We start from the raw sequence: 20,053 nt of genomic DNA, 5'->3' as shown, positions 1-20,053 counted from the left end.
AATCACTAATGCCGTCTTTAAGACACCATTTTCATGTCCACCTGTTCCAGGGGTTCAAAGGGTGCCTGTGAGATTGCCTCCAGGACCGTTGGTAGACCCCATGACGGTGCTATTGACCTGACTGAGGGTAACGTCCTCTGTGCCCACTTCATAGGCCCACTGTGTTGCGTGGTAAAGAAGCCGACTGACCACACAGGAGCTGGAATATGTCCGCCAACCAGTGCTTTCAGGACATGCAGAGTTGATAACTGCAGTAAAGCCAGCTGAACTGGAGAGGAAGTCTCTGCCTCTGTTGATTGATATCCCGAGATATCACATACGGCGACAAGGATAAAAGCCTGAGCAAGAAGACGACTGCTATGCTGGGAGCAGGTGAAGCTAGTCTTTTGCTAACAAACATCGTAAGTGACAATGTGCTGCTAGCAAGAATGTTGACTTCTACAGTAGGTGTGGTGGTAAGGACTACAGTACCCATAATGCAATGTATGTGACTTCCTGGTTGCTCAGTAAAGTGTTGTTGTTAAGCTTACTCCATTCCGCGTCCCGTGCAGCCCGACCCGATGGTGCTAAGAAGGAGTCGTCATCCTCGTCGTACTGTTAGCTTTATGCGTGTGCTTTAGCTGTGAAGCAGGAAGGTGAGTGCTGTACGAAGCGTAGTATTGCTACTGCTTGGCTAGTTGCTGGGCTAATGTTTAACTAACTTAGGTGTGGCTACGGAGCCTGTGGGGTTTATGACTACCCTCCCAAGCTTTTTGGCTAGCAGGCCTGAGGCAACTAGAATTGCGCCGAGCTGCCACATTTGAGCAGCCCTACAGACCGAACAGTAACCCAGAGCAAAGTGGTTGCTGGAGTCTGTGAACAGTTAAGCTAGGCTTCAGAGTAGCTGTTCGGTTATGGGCTTCGGCTTCTGTGAAGCGACAAGAGGTTTTTGAACCAGCATTCCCCCGTGAGCAAGCAGGGCAGGGGAAATAATCATATTTTCATGTCAACAGCCATAAGTAGAGATGCATATTACTTGGTAGTGATTTGACCACAAAATAACCTTATTAAATAGCAAAAATGTCAGATGTTTGGACATTTAATCCTCTAAACAGAGACTCCACAGGGATACTCCCTTTAAAAACTGAGATGATAAAAAGTCAGAAATGATGATGATATATATAATGATATAATCTATATATTCTCTGTAGTTCATATATAGTGTCTGATTCTCACCACAGACATCACACACTCCACTGACAGTTCACCAGGTAACGTTACCTTTGCATTGGTACATGTGCGGGCCGTGACCGAGCCCTGCAGGAGTCCTCTCTGTGAGGAGACACTGAACGGGAGCGATGCTGGACGGCCCGCTGCTGCTCAGGCACAGCCAACGTACTGCCTCGCTCTCTCTCCCTGGAGTTACGCTCTGCACCTACACACACACACACAGAACCAGCGTGGATACATCCACACGCAAGGGCGAAAAAACAGAATTCACACATTCATACAAACATATATAGATACAATGCACACACGCATACAAGCATGGAAACACGCACACATGCACGCTCTGACACACACACACACACACACACACACACACACACACACACACACACACACACACACACACGCACTCACACACACACATGCACCAGTCATCAGTGTGGTGTTACTGACTACTACTACAGATGCCATTCTCTTACTGAGTGTAGAACATCACATCAGGATGTTTTACATGTAAATGACCAGCTAGCAAACAGGTTAGCTGGTCATGTGAGCTAGCCTGAGGAGCGGACTGTTTCTGCAATGTCTCTGTCAGACTTGAGATCAGACTAAGACTCTCACTTCTTGTTTTAACCCCCATGGCTTGCCAGAAGAGATAAGACATCAGACTATTAACACTGTGACCAGGACAGCTACAAAGAATAGGTTCCATATGATCCAAGTACATGGAACAAATTGCTTAATTGTCTTGCTACATACGTGTAAACGCTACATAAGAAATTAAATAAAGTTTCAAAGTGGAAAGATTAATTATGTGCTTTCAGGCTCCCAGAAGTAAATGTACAGTGTCTGTTCTGCATAGACAAAGTTAGGTAACAGTCGGAGCTCATCTGAGGCTCTGTTTACACAAAACTCTCCTGGTCCTCCTCCTTATCCTTTATAAATAAAGTCAAGGCACAACTTTATGTATATAAAAACTACTACTCCAAAGATGAAATTTGATGAAATGTCCATTCCCCAAGCATCGTCCATAGAGCAGCGTAGAGCTTGAGCTTGTTAGAAAACCGGCCAACAGTCTCCACATCAGATGAGCTCCCTGTTGGGTTCTGGTTCAACTGTGGATGAATTCAGCGACTACCACGTCATGTTTTGGTCTGCAGCTACAGTTATGATTTTGGATCTCTGACTGTTTTTTTCTCTACAGCAGCTGAGGCTCATGGGTATTGCATTATTCAGAGCTCTTTCCCATGCCTAACTCATGGAAAAACATGATTGCTTAGAATGGAATGACATAAATTAAACCTATCACAGCCTACTATAAAGTATCTTTACTTCATGACATTTCTGTGTTGAGGAATAAGGAACAGTTCAACCCAAAATAAAAATACATAATTATCCTTCTAGATTGTTGTGTGAGTTCCTGAGTTTAAGAGATATCGGCTGTAAAGATGTCTGCCTTCTCTGGAATGTAATGGAACTAGACGGCAGTCTTTGGGCAGTTTAATGTCAAAAATATTTCTTTCATCCACCAACTGTATCAGTGGGGAGAAGGAAGTGTGCATGTACTCGATGAGGCTCGTGCTTGTATCAGTGCAGGATGTAAACATTAATGGAATCATCCTCAGCTGAGATGTAATGTTAGCTAGCTCAGTGGTAATGCACGACACCGTCTGTGCTGCGATACGGTTGGGAAAACAGTCTAGGTAATAGCACTACAGGTAAGAAAAAAAATGTAGCCGGGAAATATTTTTCTACTTTGCGGTGAACTGTCCCTTGAAAAACACGTCTAAAATGAGTAGGAAGAAAGGCCAAACAGTCCTACTCCTACAACTCTACTGTGTATGAATTTTAAACCAACAGAGGTATCACATATATATCCATATATATCAGTGTGTAGTGTGCATGCAATAAGTGTATCATAGAAGTCTTACAGTGTAACTGAGCTAAGCGTTTGCATAATAACAAAAATAGTAAGGTTCAGGAAGTCGGAGATTGTGTACACTAATTAAATGTCCCAAAGTGGCAAACCATACCCATCTGGCATTTAGAAACGCCAAAATAAAAGGTGTGAATATTTACGGTCCACATTGATCTGACAGGAAATGAAGTCACAGCAGAAACAGTCAAACAACAAAGCCGTTGTCGTGATTCTGTTGACTAAAAGAACACGTATTCAGCCTCTACTGTACATTTTCAGTGTCCTTTCAGTGAAGTAAGCAACTTCCGGACAGGACTAGAAGCATGCAGGAGAATGGCAGGGACAGCAGTGAACAAGTGTAGCTCTACAGTCTAACATGCACTCAGTGCTTCAGTGTGTCTAGCCCAGCAGAAGAGGAGAAACTGTTCACTGCAGCCTCAGTGAAGGAGTACAGCGCACTGCTAAACTGCAGCACCATACAGGCTGTAGACTACAACAATACAATGCAAAATCTGCAGTCCAGCGGAAAAATGATGAATTGAAAAAGTCTTTTGCTGATACAGCAAAGATTAATTACTTTAATTTGGGTGCAATTCGTTCTAAAACATCCAGCGGGGCCTGGAGGCTGGAAGGTTTGGGAGAGACAGATGGAGGGAGGATGCAAAGAAGACGCTCTCTCACCCAGTGCTGGACGCCGACAGGCTAATACAAGGAGATGCTCAGTAACCATGCCCCCCACCCACCTTTAGTCACTACCATCAAACCATCATCAAACTCTGTATCAATGATGCGATGAGACCCTGCACACACATACACAACACATACACACAGGACAGCGTAAGGTTGAGAGGTTCTGTTGTCTGTTGTCTCACACTGAGAGACGCTAAAGAGAAACTCAGTAAAGGAAAGGTTAGCAAACACACGCTCACACAAAGAAACCTGTTCAAAACAGGGATTGAGTCTTACATACACACACATATTTGGATATACTTAGCCTGTAAAGATAACATATATAACCAGACATACTCTGTAGTTTCTTGCTGGGGCTGTCTCCATGGACGTGTCTGCGTGGGAGGTACGGGGAGGGCTGGGGCAGAGGTATAGAGGACGCATCGTGTGTCTGGAGTTTATACAAATGAGGAATATCATCCAGCAGAGCTGTCTCCAACTCTATCAAGATCTAAGAGAGGACAGAGAGGGAGAGGGTGGAGGAGGCAGAAGAGTGAGCGGAAGAGAAACAGAAACAGGCTCTTTCGGAGGTGTTTGTCTTGTTGGCTTGTAGGCGTCGACAAAATGAGCCTCCAACATGCAATCCTGCAAAGGTCAGGGTTCTCATACATTTTACAACAATGAAGTTTTGAAACGTTTCCATAATTGTCAATAACATCCTAACCCATATCCATTGTTGTATTTAAGTATTTTAAAATAGGTAGGCCTAGGCCTTAATACTGACCACAGGATGCTGGTGGGGGCAGTATTATTATCTGGCCTGACTGTGGCAGATGTGAAATATGTGCAGATGTTGGCAGTCTGTTTTTGTGTTGTTTTATTCAGTGCTTTCTTTAGTGTGGCTGACCAGAGCTGCTCCCCCGTGTTGCTAACATCAAATGTTTTGGTGCTTGGTTCAGAGCCTATCCAGCACAGCCAGGATCTGCCTCTCTCTTTCACCACCTAATTTAATTGTCGTTGGAACACACATCTCACTGCTAGTGTTTTTTATCATGTTTCAGCAGTCATGCAGCATGTTACATGAGCAATACGAGGTAAATATTAACACATGTTTTGGGGATTTTTATGAACATATTTTAAAAAGTAGCCAACTTTTAGGCCTTTTATTAATTGTAGAATAAATAAATAATTGTGGTCGCCTGAGGAGTTAATATGAGCCAAGCACAGATTAGAGATTAGACTAATTCTGTGTCTTAGAAAGACAGTTTCTTCTTTTCTTTCCCATTCTGACCACCTGTGTGGTCCCTCGTTGTCACGCCCTGCCTGTCTCCTGGGGGGTTGGGGCCACCAGTTGTGGTGCCGGGTGGCTGGGTGGGCGAGTCTGGCCTCGCTCCTCGTCGCTGTATGGACTTACTGCTGCTTATAATAAAGGTTCATATTATATTTATATTATATTGTATTACAGCTGATTATTATAATATTATATTATTATAGCATTATTACATTTTATTATGATATTGTCGGTACATCAGATAGGCCTATCACTGTAACATCAACACTGTCTTTTTGTCTCGATCAATCACTCATGCCGTGACACAGATACATATCACTGACTCTCATACACACACACACACACACACACACACACACACACACACACACACCCTACCTACCACAATCTAATCTTCACGCCTGAACTCTTATCATGTCATTACACACACCATTATAACTGCTTTATGTAATTGTCTGTTTCTCTGTGTATTATGTCTATTTTTGTTATCTCCCAACATCACTATGCTATTTCACCATTAAAAATATATATTTTTAAAAGAACATAAAATGGCCAAAACATACACTTATACACTAAAAAAAAATATATGGCAAATTGGATTTAAATATTGTTGCAAATGCACATTAGGGAAGCAAAGCGTCAGTAAAACCCTGGAAAAGCAGATTATGTAGATATTGAAACAGTATAGATTACATTTCAGATAACATTAAAGGAAACAGTATATTTCTGTTTATGGTCCAATCCTGAAAATCACCCATATAATAGCAGTATTAAATTAAATGCAGGTAAATTATCAGCGAAAGCTCTATCTGCATAATAGACCAGAGTGAAAATAGTAAATGGACATCATGTGTCTCCCACCTCGCCCAGGAATTCACTCTCCTCCTCCTGGACTCTGGGCTGGTCCCACACTGTGATCTCTAGCATGCGTTCTCTGAAGTCCCGCCGGTGAACATGGGAGTATATAAAGGTCTGGTTCCACTTGGGCTCAGCACTCTTCTTCACCGTTTTAGTCCGCCGTTTACTCTTATCACTGGAACAAAGACATGAACACACAGAGTCAGATGTACAGTACATAGCATGTCTCTGAACAGGACAGTGTGGACTTTTAGGTGTTTAGAGGGATCCACTGGTAGAATGAGCTCTTCATATCTGCAGAGGGAGTGATTCCTCTCCTCCTACACCCTTGGAAGGGTAGGGTGAGGGAAGGGGTATTCAGTTGGTTGCAATCTGCATATGCAACATAATCCACAAGAATGGACGATGTCAGATTGATGGAAATTAATCCAGTGACGTTCCTCCCATAAATTTAAACAAGTAGATATTCCTTTGATGATAATCCCTACTGCTGGTGTGATGCTCTTTTGTGAACTATAACACAAAAGAAAATGAATACAATGCGCCTACCTCCTATCAGGCAGGAAGTACATCTTGACATAGGGGTTCCGAGGTCGTCCGTCTTGTCGGGTTGGTAGGTCTATGGCTTGAAGGACGTTGACGATCAACTGATGGCCCACTTTGTCATACCACAGCTTCACCTGTGAAAGTGTGGGAAGACAGTTAGCCTGCATACATATCCATTCACATGAACCACATACCTCTGTCCAGATACTCACAGAGAGCTGCCCAGGCAGTACCAGAGGAAGGTCTCGGAGGGCCCCGGGGCTGGTAGGGGACATCACTGATATAGAGGGACGGTCCATCTTCTGTGACTCAAAGGAACTTGAGCCCGCTGTTGAAGAAAGAAACAGTGGTTGCTATAAACCATCCAGCCAAAGCAAATTTGGAATTAGAGCACAATGTACTGTATGTGTGTGAAGTGTATCTCATTACATATATAAAGCTGCATATATAAACACTCACTAGACTCTAGAGGAGGGTGGGATGACTCTGGGATTCTTGGGATGTCCCTGTAGAAGGTGAAAGAGAAGCATTGAACTTCTTCATCTTTAAATAAACAGAATATACATCAAGACACTTACAATGTAAAGACATCGTCAGGACTCTGGTGTGCATTCATCTTTAAAAAAATGAATGAGTAGATGTCATGTCAACGAACAGGTAAAAAGAAGAAGAGCAGGCAGTCAATCGAAAACATATTTACATGATAAACATGGTGGGTAGCAGAGGAGACAAGGAGAACTGGATAAAGGGATTTTTCTCTTGGATCTCAGGATGTCAGGGAAGGCATGAGGGGGAGGGGCTCTAGCTCTTAAATCAACACTACTTACTGATATGCTCTATACACTTTTCTCAAGAAGTTTTTGGACATAATTCGGTGGATAGAGCTTTTAGATAAAGGAAGGAGACATATCAAAAATTAATGTCCATCACTCAAGTACTTTAACCATCACTTTTGCATATAAATAACATTAATCTTACCCTATAGGTCTTGAAACAACTATTTCCACTTGAGGTTCAGACTTGGATTCAAGGATAATGTTGTACACTTCTTTCTTAGTTGCTCCCGGCAACGACTTTCCGTTCCACTGCAGCACCTCGTCACCTGCAACCAAGATGGCCAACATGCACAATGATGATCCAGCCTGAGGTTCATCTGCATTACATTTGATTTTAAAAAGACAGGCACTAACAGAAAACTTTACAGCTTAAAATCAAACTGAAATTTGAATTCTTCTCACTTCTGGAGCCAAATGAATTAAACTCTGTTTATATTCAGGTGTAGAAATCTGTGTACATGAAAAACAGGAAACATGCATACACAGTCTTCGCACAAATTTAAAAAATGTAAGTTTGTTCCCACGCGTCATCCTGATAACTGTACAGACGTGCATCCCCACAATTTACTATACAGTACATGGCTATAAACACACCCCCAATAACCTAGTTTGCATATAAAGGGCCAGAATTTAGTTCTGTTTTGAGGAGAAATTGTGGAGGCAACTTGGAGAAGAAGAAGCATCATTTGACTGTGAACTTGAAGTAATGATTGTTTGAATTGACAGACGAAAAGATCATTATGATTATAAATATCATAAAGCCAGTAAAGCTGGTAAAAAAAAAAAAAGGCCAAGAACAACTCATGCATCACTGTGTAATCATACTGAAGGCTTATTAAATTATAAATGTAATCCTAACACAATTTAGTAAAAAAAATAAAAATAATCTAAATTAAAATGTAACACTTCTCTTGTTCTTTTTTGCCAACATGCGACCACACCACTCAGACTGAAAGACTGCGCGCATGGTCCGCATGGTGTTAAAGACGTGTACTGGTTTGGATATTCTCACTCCCTGTGTATTTTTATACATTCAGAAACCTGTGTGAAAAGTGACGTAAGTACACTTTTCATGTGAACGCATGGTTTATACATTCGGCCCCTGGTGTCTGGAAATATAACTTTCAATGGTACGGCAGCTATTGTGCATGTTTTTAAAGAGAGGATAAAACTGTTTTTGGAGACTAATAACTTGTAAGCTTCAAGTCTAAGCAGGTGTTTCCATTCGCAGCAGTTAACAAATGACGGCCGGTTGTTACCAATGGTTCACTCGACAAATGTTGATTCAAGATGCTTCTCCCCTTTTCAACAAGACCACGTAATGTTAGCTGTAAGAAATGTAAGCTGTCTCACCTTTATAACAGAGAACATCACATGTAAAGACCCATCAAGCTGTTGAGTGTTGGGTTAAGCTAGCAAACAAGGCAGAATAGCTTTGCTCAAAAAGTGGAAGCTAATTAGCCTAGCTTGCTAGCATCACTAGATTGCTAACTTCCCACTAGAAAAAAAATAAACATTTTATGTTTCTCCAAACTACAGGTGCATTAAATGTGTTTATACCATGGTCTGTAGTGATGCACGGGTCATGTTTTTTTAATACCCACACCCACACAACCCATTATGTGAGCCAACCCGTCCTGCCCAACCTGTTAAAATGTGCGCTGATCAACAACCAGCACCCAGCTCGACCCGCAAAAAACATGATGCACCATATGAGCGCTGGACTGATAAATGAGACAGAGAAGCAGACTGAGAGCAGCTCTCTGTTCTCTTTTCCTCTTTGTCACCTGCTCTCAGAAGACGGAGGATCTAAGCTACATAAAGTAAATGAAAAATTCATTGTTGAATAAAGCAGCGAAAGAGGTCTGAACATTTTAACACAAGTTTAAATTTGAACATGAACTGCATGCCTTTTTTTCCTCTTGCTCACACATGAACAAAGCATTCGTCACATCGTTACAGTGAACTGTTACAAAATAGAAGCCTAATGTACTGGGCTACTTTAGCCTAGTGTTTGGCTGCACTGTGCAAAAAAAAGAATAGAGTTCACAGTCCCAGGATTTAGCCTGTTTCGACGTGCTTCAGGTACACGACCAGCAGAAATAAAGGCGTGTTCACCAGATGCACTTGTTGTTGCCAGCATGGAGAGGGGAGGGTATGCACAATGGTGATCCCTCCAAAAGGTAAGGACATCAGTGGTGTAAATAAAAGTACAGATACCACTTATTTTTGGAGAGAAACACTCAGACCGAGCCTCGTGACAATAAATCTGCTTGTGTGCATGTGATGTGTGTGTCTGTGTGTGACTGAGAGACAGAGACAGTGACAGAAAGAGGGAAAAGAAAGTGGAAAGTGAACTAAGGCACACAATATGTTTCAATAAGTTTTTGCTGTACGTTATTAATAACTTATTATTAACAACTCTGAACACTGCTTTGTCAGTCATTGACCTGCCCTTCAGTGCATCATCCTCTGAACATCACAGGGTAGTGCTTGTAACATACAAACTGCAAGGAGTTAATTATAAAGTTGGTCTGTCCATAAGAAGTACTGGATAACTCATAAAGAGGTGAGTAAACCCGATGTTTGATTTAAGAAAGCTGGACAAACTGACCATGTGCTTTGACTCCCTACTGCAGCCCTCTGACGTTAATGTGTCGGTGATCCTCACACATCCCATTCACTGTTCAGCTCTCTTCAGGCTGCAGCCGGACAGTCATTTGTTCACGAAAATTATTATTGATTTGGGGACAGTGACATGGCTGGTTAGCTAGCAAGTCTTGTTTTTTAGCATGCAGTGAAATTATATTTACTGTCAGTCTACCATACTTTGAATCTTATAGCATAATGTTACCTTTCTGGCTAACAGCTGAGCGGAGGGGTTCAAAGAGCTGAATGGGCTAGTTTATCTCAACTCCCGATTCTAAGTTGTATCCAAGGTACATCCTATTTACAGGAATAGTGAACGACATTTCCATTATATAAGTACCTTATGGGACTGTAATGGTTGTTTCAACTCTTAGTCATTTCTCCGGCAAGTGACCATGGTATACGTCGGTTAATGCTTCAAGGCTAATTCCTGATGATGGACACCTTGTCTTCTCTGCCGCTATCCAGTCTGTCATCTCTGAAAGCATCACCGCCTGGTACGGCAACTGCTGCGCCCAGGACCGGAAATATTTCCATAGAGTGATCTGATGTGCTGAGCGCATCACTAGAACTGCATTGCCCTGCCTTCAGGACATTTACACCAGGCGGTGCAGGTCCAGAGCGACCAGGACCATGACGGACATTCACCACCCCAACCATGACCTGTTTGTGAAGCTGCCTTATGGCAAGCACCTACGCAGTGTCATGGCCAGGACTGAGCGTCTGAGGAGGAGCTTCTTCTGCATCTTTCAAGAAGACCATGACTTTTATGCAGGACAATGCTCCATCAAAAGTTTGAAGTACTCCAATGTGTGGCTAGCCAGTAAAGGCCTTAAAGATGAAAGAATAATGACATGGCCCCCTTCCTCACCTGACCTAAACCCTATTGAGAACTTGTGGTCCCTTCTTAAACGGTCGATTTACGGTGAAGGACAACAGTACACCTGAACAGTGTCTGGGAGGCTTGTGGTTGCTGCTGCACAAAAAGTCGATGGTCAACAGATCAAGAAACTGACAGACTGACAGAACATGAATGGAAGGTGTATGACTGTTATTGATAAGAAGGGTGGCTATATTGGTCAATGATTTTTTTTTTTTTTTAAATGTCACAAATGTTTATTTGTAAATGTTGGAGTTGTTTGTTTATTATTCTCACGCTAACAGATGAAAATAAACACGGATGATGGGAAACTTTTCGTTTTTCATTTAGCTGCATAACAATTCTGCACACTAATAGTTGCCCAATAATTGTGCACACATAGATATTTTCCTAAGAAAGCCAAAACCTCACTTTTTCTTTTTCTTTCTTTTCCTCACTTTCTTAAATATTCAGGTTTGAGGTTTATTAACATTTTGGATTGACCGAGAGCACTGTAGTTGTTCAATAATAAATGAATCCTCAAAAATACAACTTGCCTAATAATTGTGCACACAGTGTATATATATTTTATTTTATTTTTATTTTTTTCTAGTTAAATTTAAGTCTTTTATTTTATTCTCTTTTCAGTTTTATTTTCTTATTTAAATTTTATTTTCTGGTTGCACTATTTTTTGCACAGTAAACAGAGTGGTTGCAATTTCATTTCCTAACCCTAACCCTTTGAATCTTGAATCTTGTCAGGCATTATCCCTCACACATTTTATACGTATGATATCAACAGTTCCAAAATATTTGTCGTATCACATACAACCGCTTGTATGTCCATGTGTGTATGAGCTTAGTTTAATGTCAGGAAGAGGGAGGGAATTGTGTTGGCATGACGACTTGGCTGTCAAGCAAAAAGACTACTTTTCAAGACAGCGTTTTTGTAAATGCAAAAACCAACGGATGTTTTGAACGAGACATTTTTGAGACATTTTCCAGCCATGTTAGTGGAAACGAAAGCAGAAATATTTGATGTGAAATCAGGACGGCCTAAATTAAACCAGGTGAGCCAAAACATGATCTTTTTCTAATCCTAGCCAATTGTTTTTGTGACTAAATCTAACCAAACCATGGCATCCTTACAACATTACAATGAAAACTGAACACACTTTTTCTTATTTCAACACCAGTGAGTCATCTGCAGCTTCACACATTCCACATTATACAAAAGAGGGGTGTTTCTTTTTCATAGGCCTAGAAGTGGTGACCAGACTGTCAAAACTCACAGCAACAGGTAGGTCTGTAGGTAATTTCAACTCTCCATAGGTTACTGCACATGATACAAATCATGACATGGAGTAACATATGGAGTGCTCAAACAGATAGGACTAAGTAATGGCTAACAACATCAGTCCTCAGCTGGTTAACTAGCTGTGCCATTATGGTGTCGACCCCTTCAGAGATATTGCCCCAGTATGGATGGTAAACAGACTTGGATAAGGGTACTTCGAGGTGCAGCCAGGGGAGCAGGGGTTTGAACCAGTGACCTTTCAATTACTGGACGACCCACTCTACCTCCTGAGCTAGAGCCGCCCAACAAAATTACAATAAAAATATTCACGCCCCCCCGAGAACAAGAACTTCAAGGATAAACAGTACAAACTGACCTCCTGGCAAAAACACATTTCAATTTCAGTTTGACTTTTAAAATACGCTCCTCAATTACACCATGATCAACCAAGGTTACAAGCGCAGCAGTTCCTGCACTGAAACTACATGTTTAATAGATCTGCACCTGCTCGTAGGTGTCCCACCACATCTGCCAGGCTGCCTTTCTTGACTTTGGTGATAAAGGCCCCAAGTCTCCCCGTCTCTGTCATCTTCCCTCCTACCACCTGCAAACAAGACAAACATAGAGAATGGATGGGAACAGAGCTTCATGTTGGCAGATTCGGTGGTAATTTCATTAAAATCAGCACACAGGCACTATTCAATGTACTTGTGTCATCGAACACTCTTTATCTTTCAATGTTTGTTACTTATTACAACATACAGTACACTTTTACAGCAATTATGAAATATCTCTATTTACAGTTTCAATGTAGCACAAGTTATTTACAAGCCAGGTGTGATGCAGGTCTGAGTGGGAATGAATTCTACTTACTTTTAGGCCGAGGAGGGAGCCCGCCTCACGGGGCATGGCCGACCTCTTGCTTAGCGTGATGCGTCCAATTAGGTGGTCGCCCTCTTTGGATGGCTGCCAGGTAACTGGATGCTGCAGGAGCAGTCATGGAGTGTGAAGGAGGGTAGGGAAAAATGGATGGGGGAAGGAGAAAATGTTAAAAATGAAAGGGAGAAAGAGGGTGTGATAATGTTACTGATTAGGCTTTAATAGGTTTATTCTATGTAATTGTATGAAAACATTTGTGTTTGATTTGTATTACTTTATTTTGTTAATTTGTGTGTGTGTGTGTGCATGTGAGTACATACAGGTGTATGTGAGTTAATGTAAGTATTCAGGGCAGATGCAGCACGTTAACACTCATGTTTTGTTGAGACTTACGTGCCACACTGCAGGATCTAGAGAATGACAGTCCCAGTCACCTGCATGGAGAAAGAGGGAAAATAAGTTACAGGCCTTTGTCACTACCAAGCAGTAGTGTGTCTTTTATGTACAGTAAATGTACATCATAATGTATGATTTCAATTTCAGGAATGAAAGACTAGGTAAAAATATGTCAGTGTCCGGTAAGGCCTCTTATGGATTTATCTTCTCATCCTTATCTGCATATTGCCCTCCTGACAGACTGGTCACCTTCTTAAAGATAGTATGGGAATACCCAAGGACTTGGTGCTCCATAGGTATGTACATATTATCCCAAATGCCAAAGTTACAGAGTTGTTGAAATCCCCTGACATTCCTTTTCTAGAATAGACCTCCTTAACATGCAATGCTGTTTTGGAAATTGCGGAAAACAAGAAAGAAATAAAGGATATTTAATATTGGGACTGAGAAAATACAATTCAAATGTCATTAGAGAACCACAGCTAACAGAAATTAACTTCATTCATAATCAAACTAATTTACTATGCTCCAAGTCAGCCTGTCCAAAACTCCTGCCAGAGCCTGGCTGGGAACAAAGACCCCAGTGACTGTCAGAGTACCCCAGCTCTCATAAACACTGACAGATGGTCAGCTCAGGTAGAAGAACTAACTGGCCCAGCATCTGACCAGAGCAGCCTGCAAGATCCATGGCCACTTCTCCACCACAGGAATGAAACAACAGCAAGGTGACATCAGACGGGGATTTAAAAGACTTTGAAGAATCTCAGTTTCAAGGTAAGTGAGATGCTCTAGCCTGGTAGAGGATTGAATTAGTTGAAGCTTCTGACAAAGGAGAGCAGGAAGGAAGCAAATAGAGCTTCAACATTATGGAAATAAAATATACAGCACATGCGCTGCTGTTTGTCAAAGTCATTTCTTATTGAAAATTAAATGTAAAATACTAAAGGTTACCAATAAGATCATCGGTGATAGAGATCAGAGAACCTGAAAAAAGTCTGAGTAGACATGACTACAGAGCTGCTAATCTGAAATCTGAAAGTCCACTGAGAGCAGCTGAGAGGGTAACTGCTGACTCCACACTGTTTAAACTGCTGAGGAGGCTCTTTGCAGGTATTAATGTAGTATTGTTCTTAATAAACAGGAAAACAGCGTGTGTGTGTGTGTGTGTGTGTGTGTGTGTGTGTGTGTGTGTGTGTGTGTGTGTGTGTGTATACGTTGGTTTGCACCAACTACTTTAACCAATTGCAGGCAGTAGAATGAACAAGCTTGAGAAAATCCCACCATCATACAAAATATATAAATTGATCTTGTCACATGATCTTGAACTCACTTACATTTGTCTCCATGACACTACAAACTATTTAAATACATGTGCATCTTTATTGTCATTTAGCACAATTAACACATCCAGTGCCATTCATTTCAGCCAGGTGTGGAGATTTCAACCTGACTGCCTTGACCAGATGCATTAATCATGCTAGCTAGCTATGCTAACAGAAATATCAAATCAAATCAAGATTAATAAATGAAGTCGCCATTATCCAACATTACATCTGCTTCAATGAGGGAGTAGAACAAATAGCAAACAATACAATTCTTAAAGGAAGAGTTACATCTATTCTGGAATATGCCAGGCTCCACAGACCGCACGTCATCCAACACACTTGTCAACATGTGCGCTTATACAAATCTAGGATCAGGCCTGAGATTGTATAAAAAATTACCTTACCCTAACCATCAGGCTAAGGAGTACACTATATGTGAAACAGTGAGGATCTGCACTGCTGTGAGATGGCCTATAGACCATTTACTCAGCCCAGCTGACTCATCAGCCAGGTGCAGAGAGACTCTCTGGTTTTAGTATTTATCACCCAGTGATATCGTAGCCTCTCTGCTCTGCCACTGACATATTCTCTTGTCGCAGTATATTTTCCAGCTCATCACACTAGATGTGATGGACTGGATGGCTCGGTGGACTGGATATGGTAGCATTGGACAGGAAGTGAAATGTTCTTTTTTGTTATACTTATTCCTTGGGTTGAAAATATGGATTGATGGAGCACTGTTTGTATTGTCTCAATTCTTAAGAAAAGCATATGGGGCTGGTTTGATTTTGACTACAAACACATTTGATGACCACAACAACAGCTAGCAAATCCCAGTCTGTATAACCCTGTATCAGGTCCTATTCATGCACTGGTAACACAGATGAATGGAATTTAGAAACCCTGGCTAGTTAATGCTATGACATGCAGTTGATCACATTCATTCAACATATTATTACAAACATATTCACAATCACTCTGTAATGAGTTTTATGTTTTAAATATTTTTTCTGCACACACACACACACTAATGGCTATAGTGGTACACTGGATCACAGTGTCATCCAGCAGACCTCCCCTTCCATTTCCTCAGCACCATTATCACCTTGGTGTTCTTCTGTACACCGAATAAATAACCTAATTGAATCAATCATTGTTTCTATTTTGGAACACTGAGTCAAAGCTGATATGTTAGTAAAGCCTCAGTCTATATACGTATACTGTACGCTTGTATATCCGGCGGGATGCAGTTTATTGGGCAGTAAGGGGAAACCACAATGTAAACGATGTTTACAGTAATCCTGCTAAGAGAATTCTCGGAACATATAATCAGCTGTTTCTGCATGAAAATTACATAACAACTTCCTCTTATACATCATGTTTGTTTTGTGATGAGCGTTGGGGGGAAAAAATCAGAGCTGGTAATCTGAGCTGCATGCACGCACTGCCTCAGTCCTTTTTTTTTGCATTAAATCCATCTATTTTACTGCTTTTTGCTTGACAAATATAGTAGACAGAACGTTTCACAAGTCTAGATACATTCAGAATATTCATTATGTCAGGTGATGTCATACTAATATGAAACTATGAGGTAGTATTAACTTATGATGATCAATAAAGGGACTGGAGCTACTAAGCTGCATTATGTTAACAATAAATCAATTATTAGAATCCAGTTAAATGCGCAAACTGTCAAATCTCATCCACCTGATTTATATCTTAAAACTATTGAAGCTTATGTTTACCTGTTAGACAGGCACTTGGTGGAAAAACACCCACAAGTAATCAATAGATTTAATAGTAATCATTTACTGACTTTACAAAATTAAGTTCTACAAAAATATATTCAGCCTTACAACCAGACATTACTGTATACATCATTGTGTAAAGTTGCTCTATCTTATTCGTCTTGATAATATTTTGTATGTAGATCCAGTTAATCTCAGTTCTACATGTTCAAGTAAGTTTTTTAACCCACTTCTTCTGCAGTGTTCCAGTGGGCTTAAACAAAGTCCAACAGGGCAATCACACCAGCATTCAAACACCATTAACAGACCATAAAAGAAAAGGTGAGGACAACAATATAGTCTGCAATGTCTTTTTTGATTATCTTTGAATGGTACTAACAACCTTTTCACAACACAGAACGTCATCTGACTCAGTTTGAATATCTAAAATATTACTTCAAGTGGCAATAATCAATATTTCTTCAATAGCAATTCATGAATGATGAACCCTGTGAAAGGTTTTCAGAGAGTGTAGTCAAAGAGTTTCAGCTCATTGTTTAGCTGTTCAGTGAAAAAGGTCTGAATAAGCCGTTGTACACTATCTGCTCAGCACCAAATAACTGGTGGGGCCACAACTAACAATTATTTCATTATTGATTATTATAATATGGATATTTTGACAATTATTTGATTCATTGTTTAGTCTATAAAATGTTAAAAAATCATTGGAATATACACCGATCAGCCACAACAGTAAAACCACTGACAGGTGACGTGAATAACATTGATCATCTCATCACAATGCGATGTTCTGCTGGGAAACCTCATGTGAATGCCACTTGACATGCACCACCCCTCCAAACACTGTTGTGGACCAAGTACACCCCCTCATCACAACAACACTACCTGATGGCAGTGGCCCCCCAGCAGGACAATGTGCCCTGACACACCGCAAACACTGCTCAGGAACAGCTCGAGGAACACAATAAAGGGTGATGGTGTTGACCGGGCCTCCAAATTCCCCAGATCCCAATCTGATCGAGCATCTGTAAGATGTGCTGGAGCAGGTCTGATCCATGGAGGCCCCACCCCCCAACATACAGGACCCAGAGGATCCACTATAAAACGCCCTGGTGCCAGACACCACAGGACACCCTCAGAGGTCTTAAGTCCATGTCTTGACAGGCCAGAGCTGTTTTGGCTGCACAAGGGGAACCTTCACAATATTAGGCAGGTGGTCATAATGTTTTGCCAGTCGGTGTACAAATTAACTAAATTCTTTCTTAATCATTTTAATGGTTCAATCATAACACTCTTTGTGCCTGTGTTGGAATGCACAGAGACACACACAGACCCATGACCTCTGACCTTAAGGAGAAAGGATGTCAAGAATGACGAGGAACAGAACTGTGAAAGACATGCCTTGTACCATCATCATGGACTTTACATCTTCATCCTTATGTCTTAAACCTAGACTCAAGATAAATACACTGTATTCCTCACTAAGTCGGTGCCTTTCTTCTCCTTCTTTTCACCCTAAGTGACTGAAATGGTCAGAACTATATACTTGATTGTGTAAATATATATATTTTGTGTTTCACAACTTGTAATCATTTAGATATTGGTAATAACCTTTAACACAATGATAGGGGGAAGGCCACATTAGTGAATTTAATTTTTAGCAGTATGATTTTCTTATGATTTAACTACGTATCATTTTCTATTTTATATGTGCTCCACTGTTACGTGTATAATCCCATGCTGCAGATAAGAAAATGTTTGCTATGTTAGTTATTCCCCTTTAAGAAAAGGGCCAGTTCTCTTTCCACACAAAGGAATTAATTAGTAATCAGTAAAGGAGCGCCAACTATCCTCTTTCTTCCCAAACACGCCCCTAGACTATAAAACTTTGTAAAACATGTCGCCTCTCCTCTTCTCTCTTGTCCCTTCGCCTCTCATCCTGACTTTTAGCTTTTGCTCATCACCCCTTTTTGGGCTCTCCGTCGTAAAGCTCCTTTGCTTGGCCATGCAGCAACAGGTAATATGGACGGCTTTTCTTTTTCACTTTTTACTGAGAGCTAAACAAAGCTATAGTTCATTCTATAGCTTTGTTTAGCTCTCAGTAAAAAGAGATTCCAGAATGAAATCATTAATTTTGTAATCCTCCTTTTTTTGTGTAGTTAACTTTTCAATTCCTGAAGACTTTTTGGCTCCGTGCATCCCAACTCTGCAGCCAGAGAATCCATGATGTTGTGTCTCCTCTGTGGTCTGAGATAGACCTTGTCTGAGCCTGGACTCAAGGGCAAGAAGAGGCGAGACCAGCTGCTTCACTGAACCTACTGTACAGCAGTCATCATGTGGCTGTGTCCTGACCACTGTCTGCTCACCATGCTCGGCGCTTTCCAGGAAGTCCGCCTCATTATCAGCCCATCCATCCCCGCAGGAAAGTAGGACATAACCTTCTTCATGCATTCTTTCTGAAGGTTGATGCAGAGCTTATTCTTAAATGATTTTTGCTTTTTGATCTTAGTGAAGTATTCCCCCTATTTGCATTTAGTTTAATAACTACATTTACAATTCATTAATGCTTTTTCATTCATTCATGTCCCTTAGGAGTTCAATAAATATCTTGAATTAGCCCAGTGAGCAAAGGGTGGTCTAGATCACGTCTTTTAGACGTCATTTATGTACATCCAAGACGTCCTCTGGGGAGCCAGAATCAAAGTTTTTTATACGTCTCTTCTGGACGTTGTATAGACGTTTACATGTCGTTTGTCGACTAATTCTGGCTGTCAGTGGATGTCTAGATTATGGCCTGACTCGACGTCTTTTCTCAACGTCATTTATCAACTAATTCTGGCTGTCACGGACATCCAGATCATGGCCTGGCCCGATGGACATGATATCAACCTGTTTTGGACGTCCACAGACGTTGCCTGCTCAGTAGGAAGTTGTTGTATTTGCCACAAGACCAAAATGTTAGCATGTTGGTAGACACAGCCAGAATAAACTGGGGAAATTGCGAGTTGTCAACTTTGTCCTGAAGATTTGTGTGTGTGCTCCCTTTATACCTTTGTGTATTCAGCAGTTGGAATGTACTGTATGACTTTGGTTTAGCACCACAAAATAAAATACTGGGAAGGCACATGCTTTCAGAGTTTAACTACTCTTCATTTACTACCATAAATAACAAAGAAGAACAATAAAACTTTAAAAAAATTCTGATAGTACAGGTGAAGACAGACAGAGGGGGGATTACATGAAGCAAAGGGCCACAGGTTAGATCCAAACCCTGGGGCATTGTGGCGAGAACACAGCCACTGTACGTGGGGCACATGCTCTACCAACTGAGCTACAGTACCAGGGAGCCCGCACAGCAGTAAATCTTCACATTAAGGAATCTGAAACTGGCAAAGGTTAAACAGTTTTGCTTAAAACTTGACTTGATTAATGATGATGATTAATTGACTATCAAAATAGTTGGCAATTCATTTTCTTTCAGTCTAATAGATTCATTGACCAGCTCTACTCGCTGATGAACATACTGGAGCATTCATGTGTACATTTCTTGTATTTTTGTTTTGTTTTTGTTGT

General features: G+C 41.1%; 1 protein-coding gene across 21 annotated transcripts in view; it reads right to left on the bottom strand.

The window, feature by feature from the left end:
- Positions 1-20,053, bottom strand: part of rims1b (regulating synaptic membrane exocytosis 1b) — an 88,492-nt gene that overhangs the window by 27,212 nt on the left and 41,227 nt on the right. For 13 of the 21 annotated variants that reach the window (XM_084365540.1, XM_084365558.1, XM_084365544.1 and 10 more), the window contains 10 exons: positions 13,405-13,445; positions 13,006-13,116; positions 12,637-12,736; positions 7,470-7,593; positions 6,951-6,997; positions 6,495-6,819; positions 5,949-6,120; positions 4,154-4,307; positions 3,871-3,927; positions 1,261-1,414 (listed from right to left, as the gene is read on the bottom strand). In XM_084365540.1, coding sequence (XP_084221666.1) covers positions 1,261-1,414; positions 3,871-3,927; positions 4,154-4,307; positions 5,949-6,120; positions 6,495-6,819; positions 6,951-6,997; positions 7,470-7,593; positions 12,637-12,736; positions 13,006-13,116; positions 13,405-13,445 — 1,285 coding nt within the window. The remainder of the gene's footprint in view (positions 1-1,260; positions 1,415-3,870; positions 3,928-4,153; positions 4,308-5,948; positions 6,121-6,494; positions 6,820-6,950; positions 6,998-7,469; positions 7,594-12,636; positions 12,737-13,005; positions 13,117-13,404; positions 13,446-20,053) is intronic. The other 8 variants (XM_084365552.1, XM_084365553.1, XM_084365557.1 and 5 more) reach the window with 3 other exon arrangements.

The sequence above is a fragment of the Pagrus pagrus genome (assembly GCF_965226575.1).
Source record: "Pagrus pagrus genome assembly, chromosome: 2".
In the NCBI taxonomy this organism is placed as follows: Eukaryota; Metazoa; Chordata; class Actinopteri; order Spariformes; family Sparidae; genus Pagrus; species Pagrus pagrus.
The sequence above is the reverse complement of the archived record's forward strand: the minus strand, read 5'-3'. Positions and strand labels throughout refer to the sequence as shown.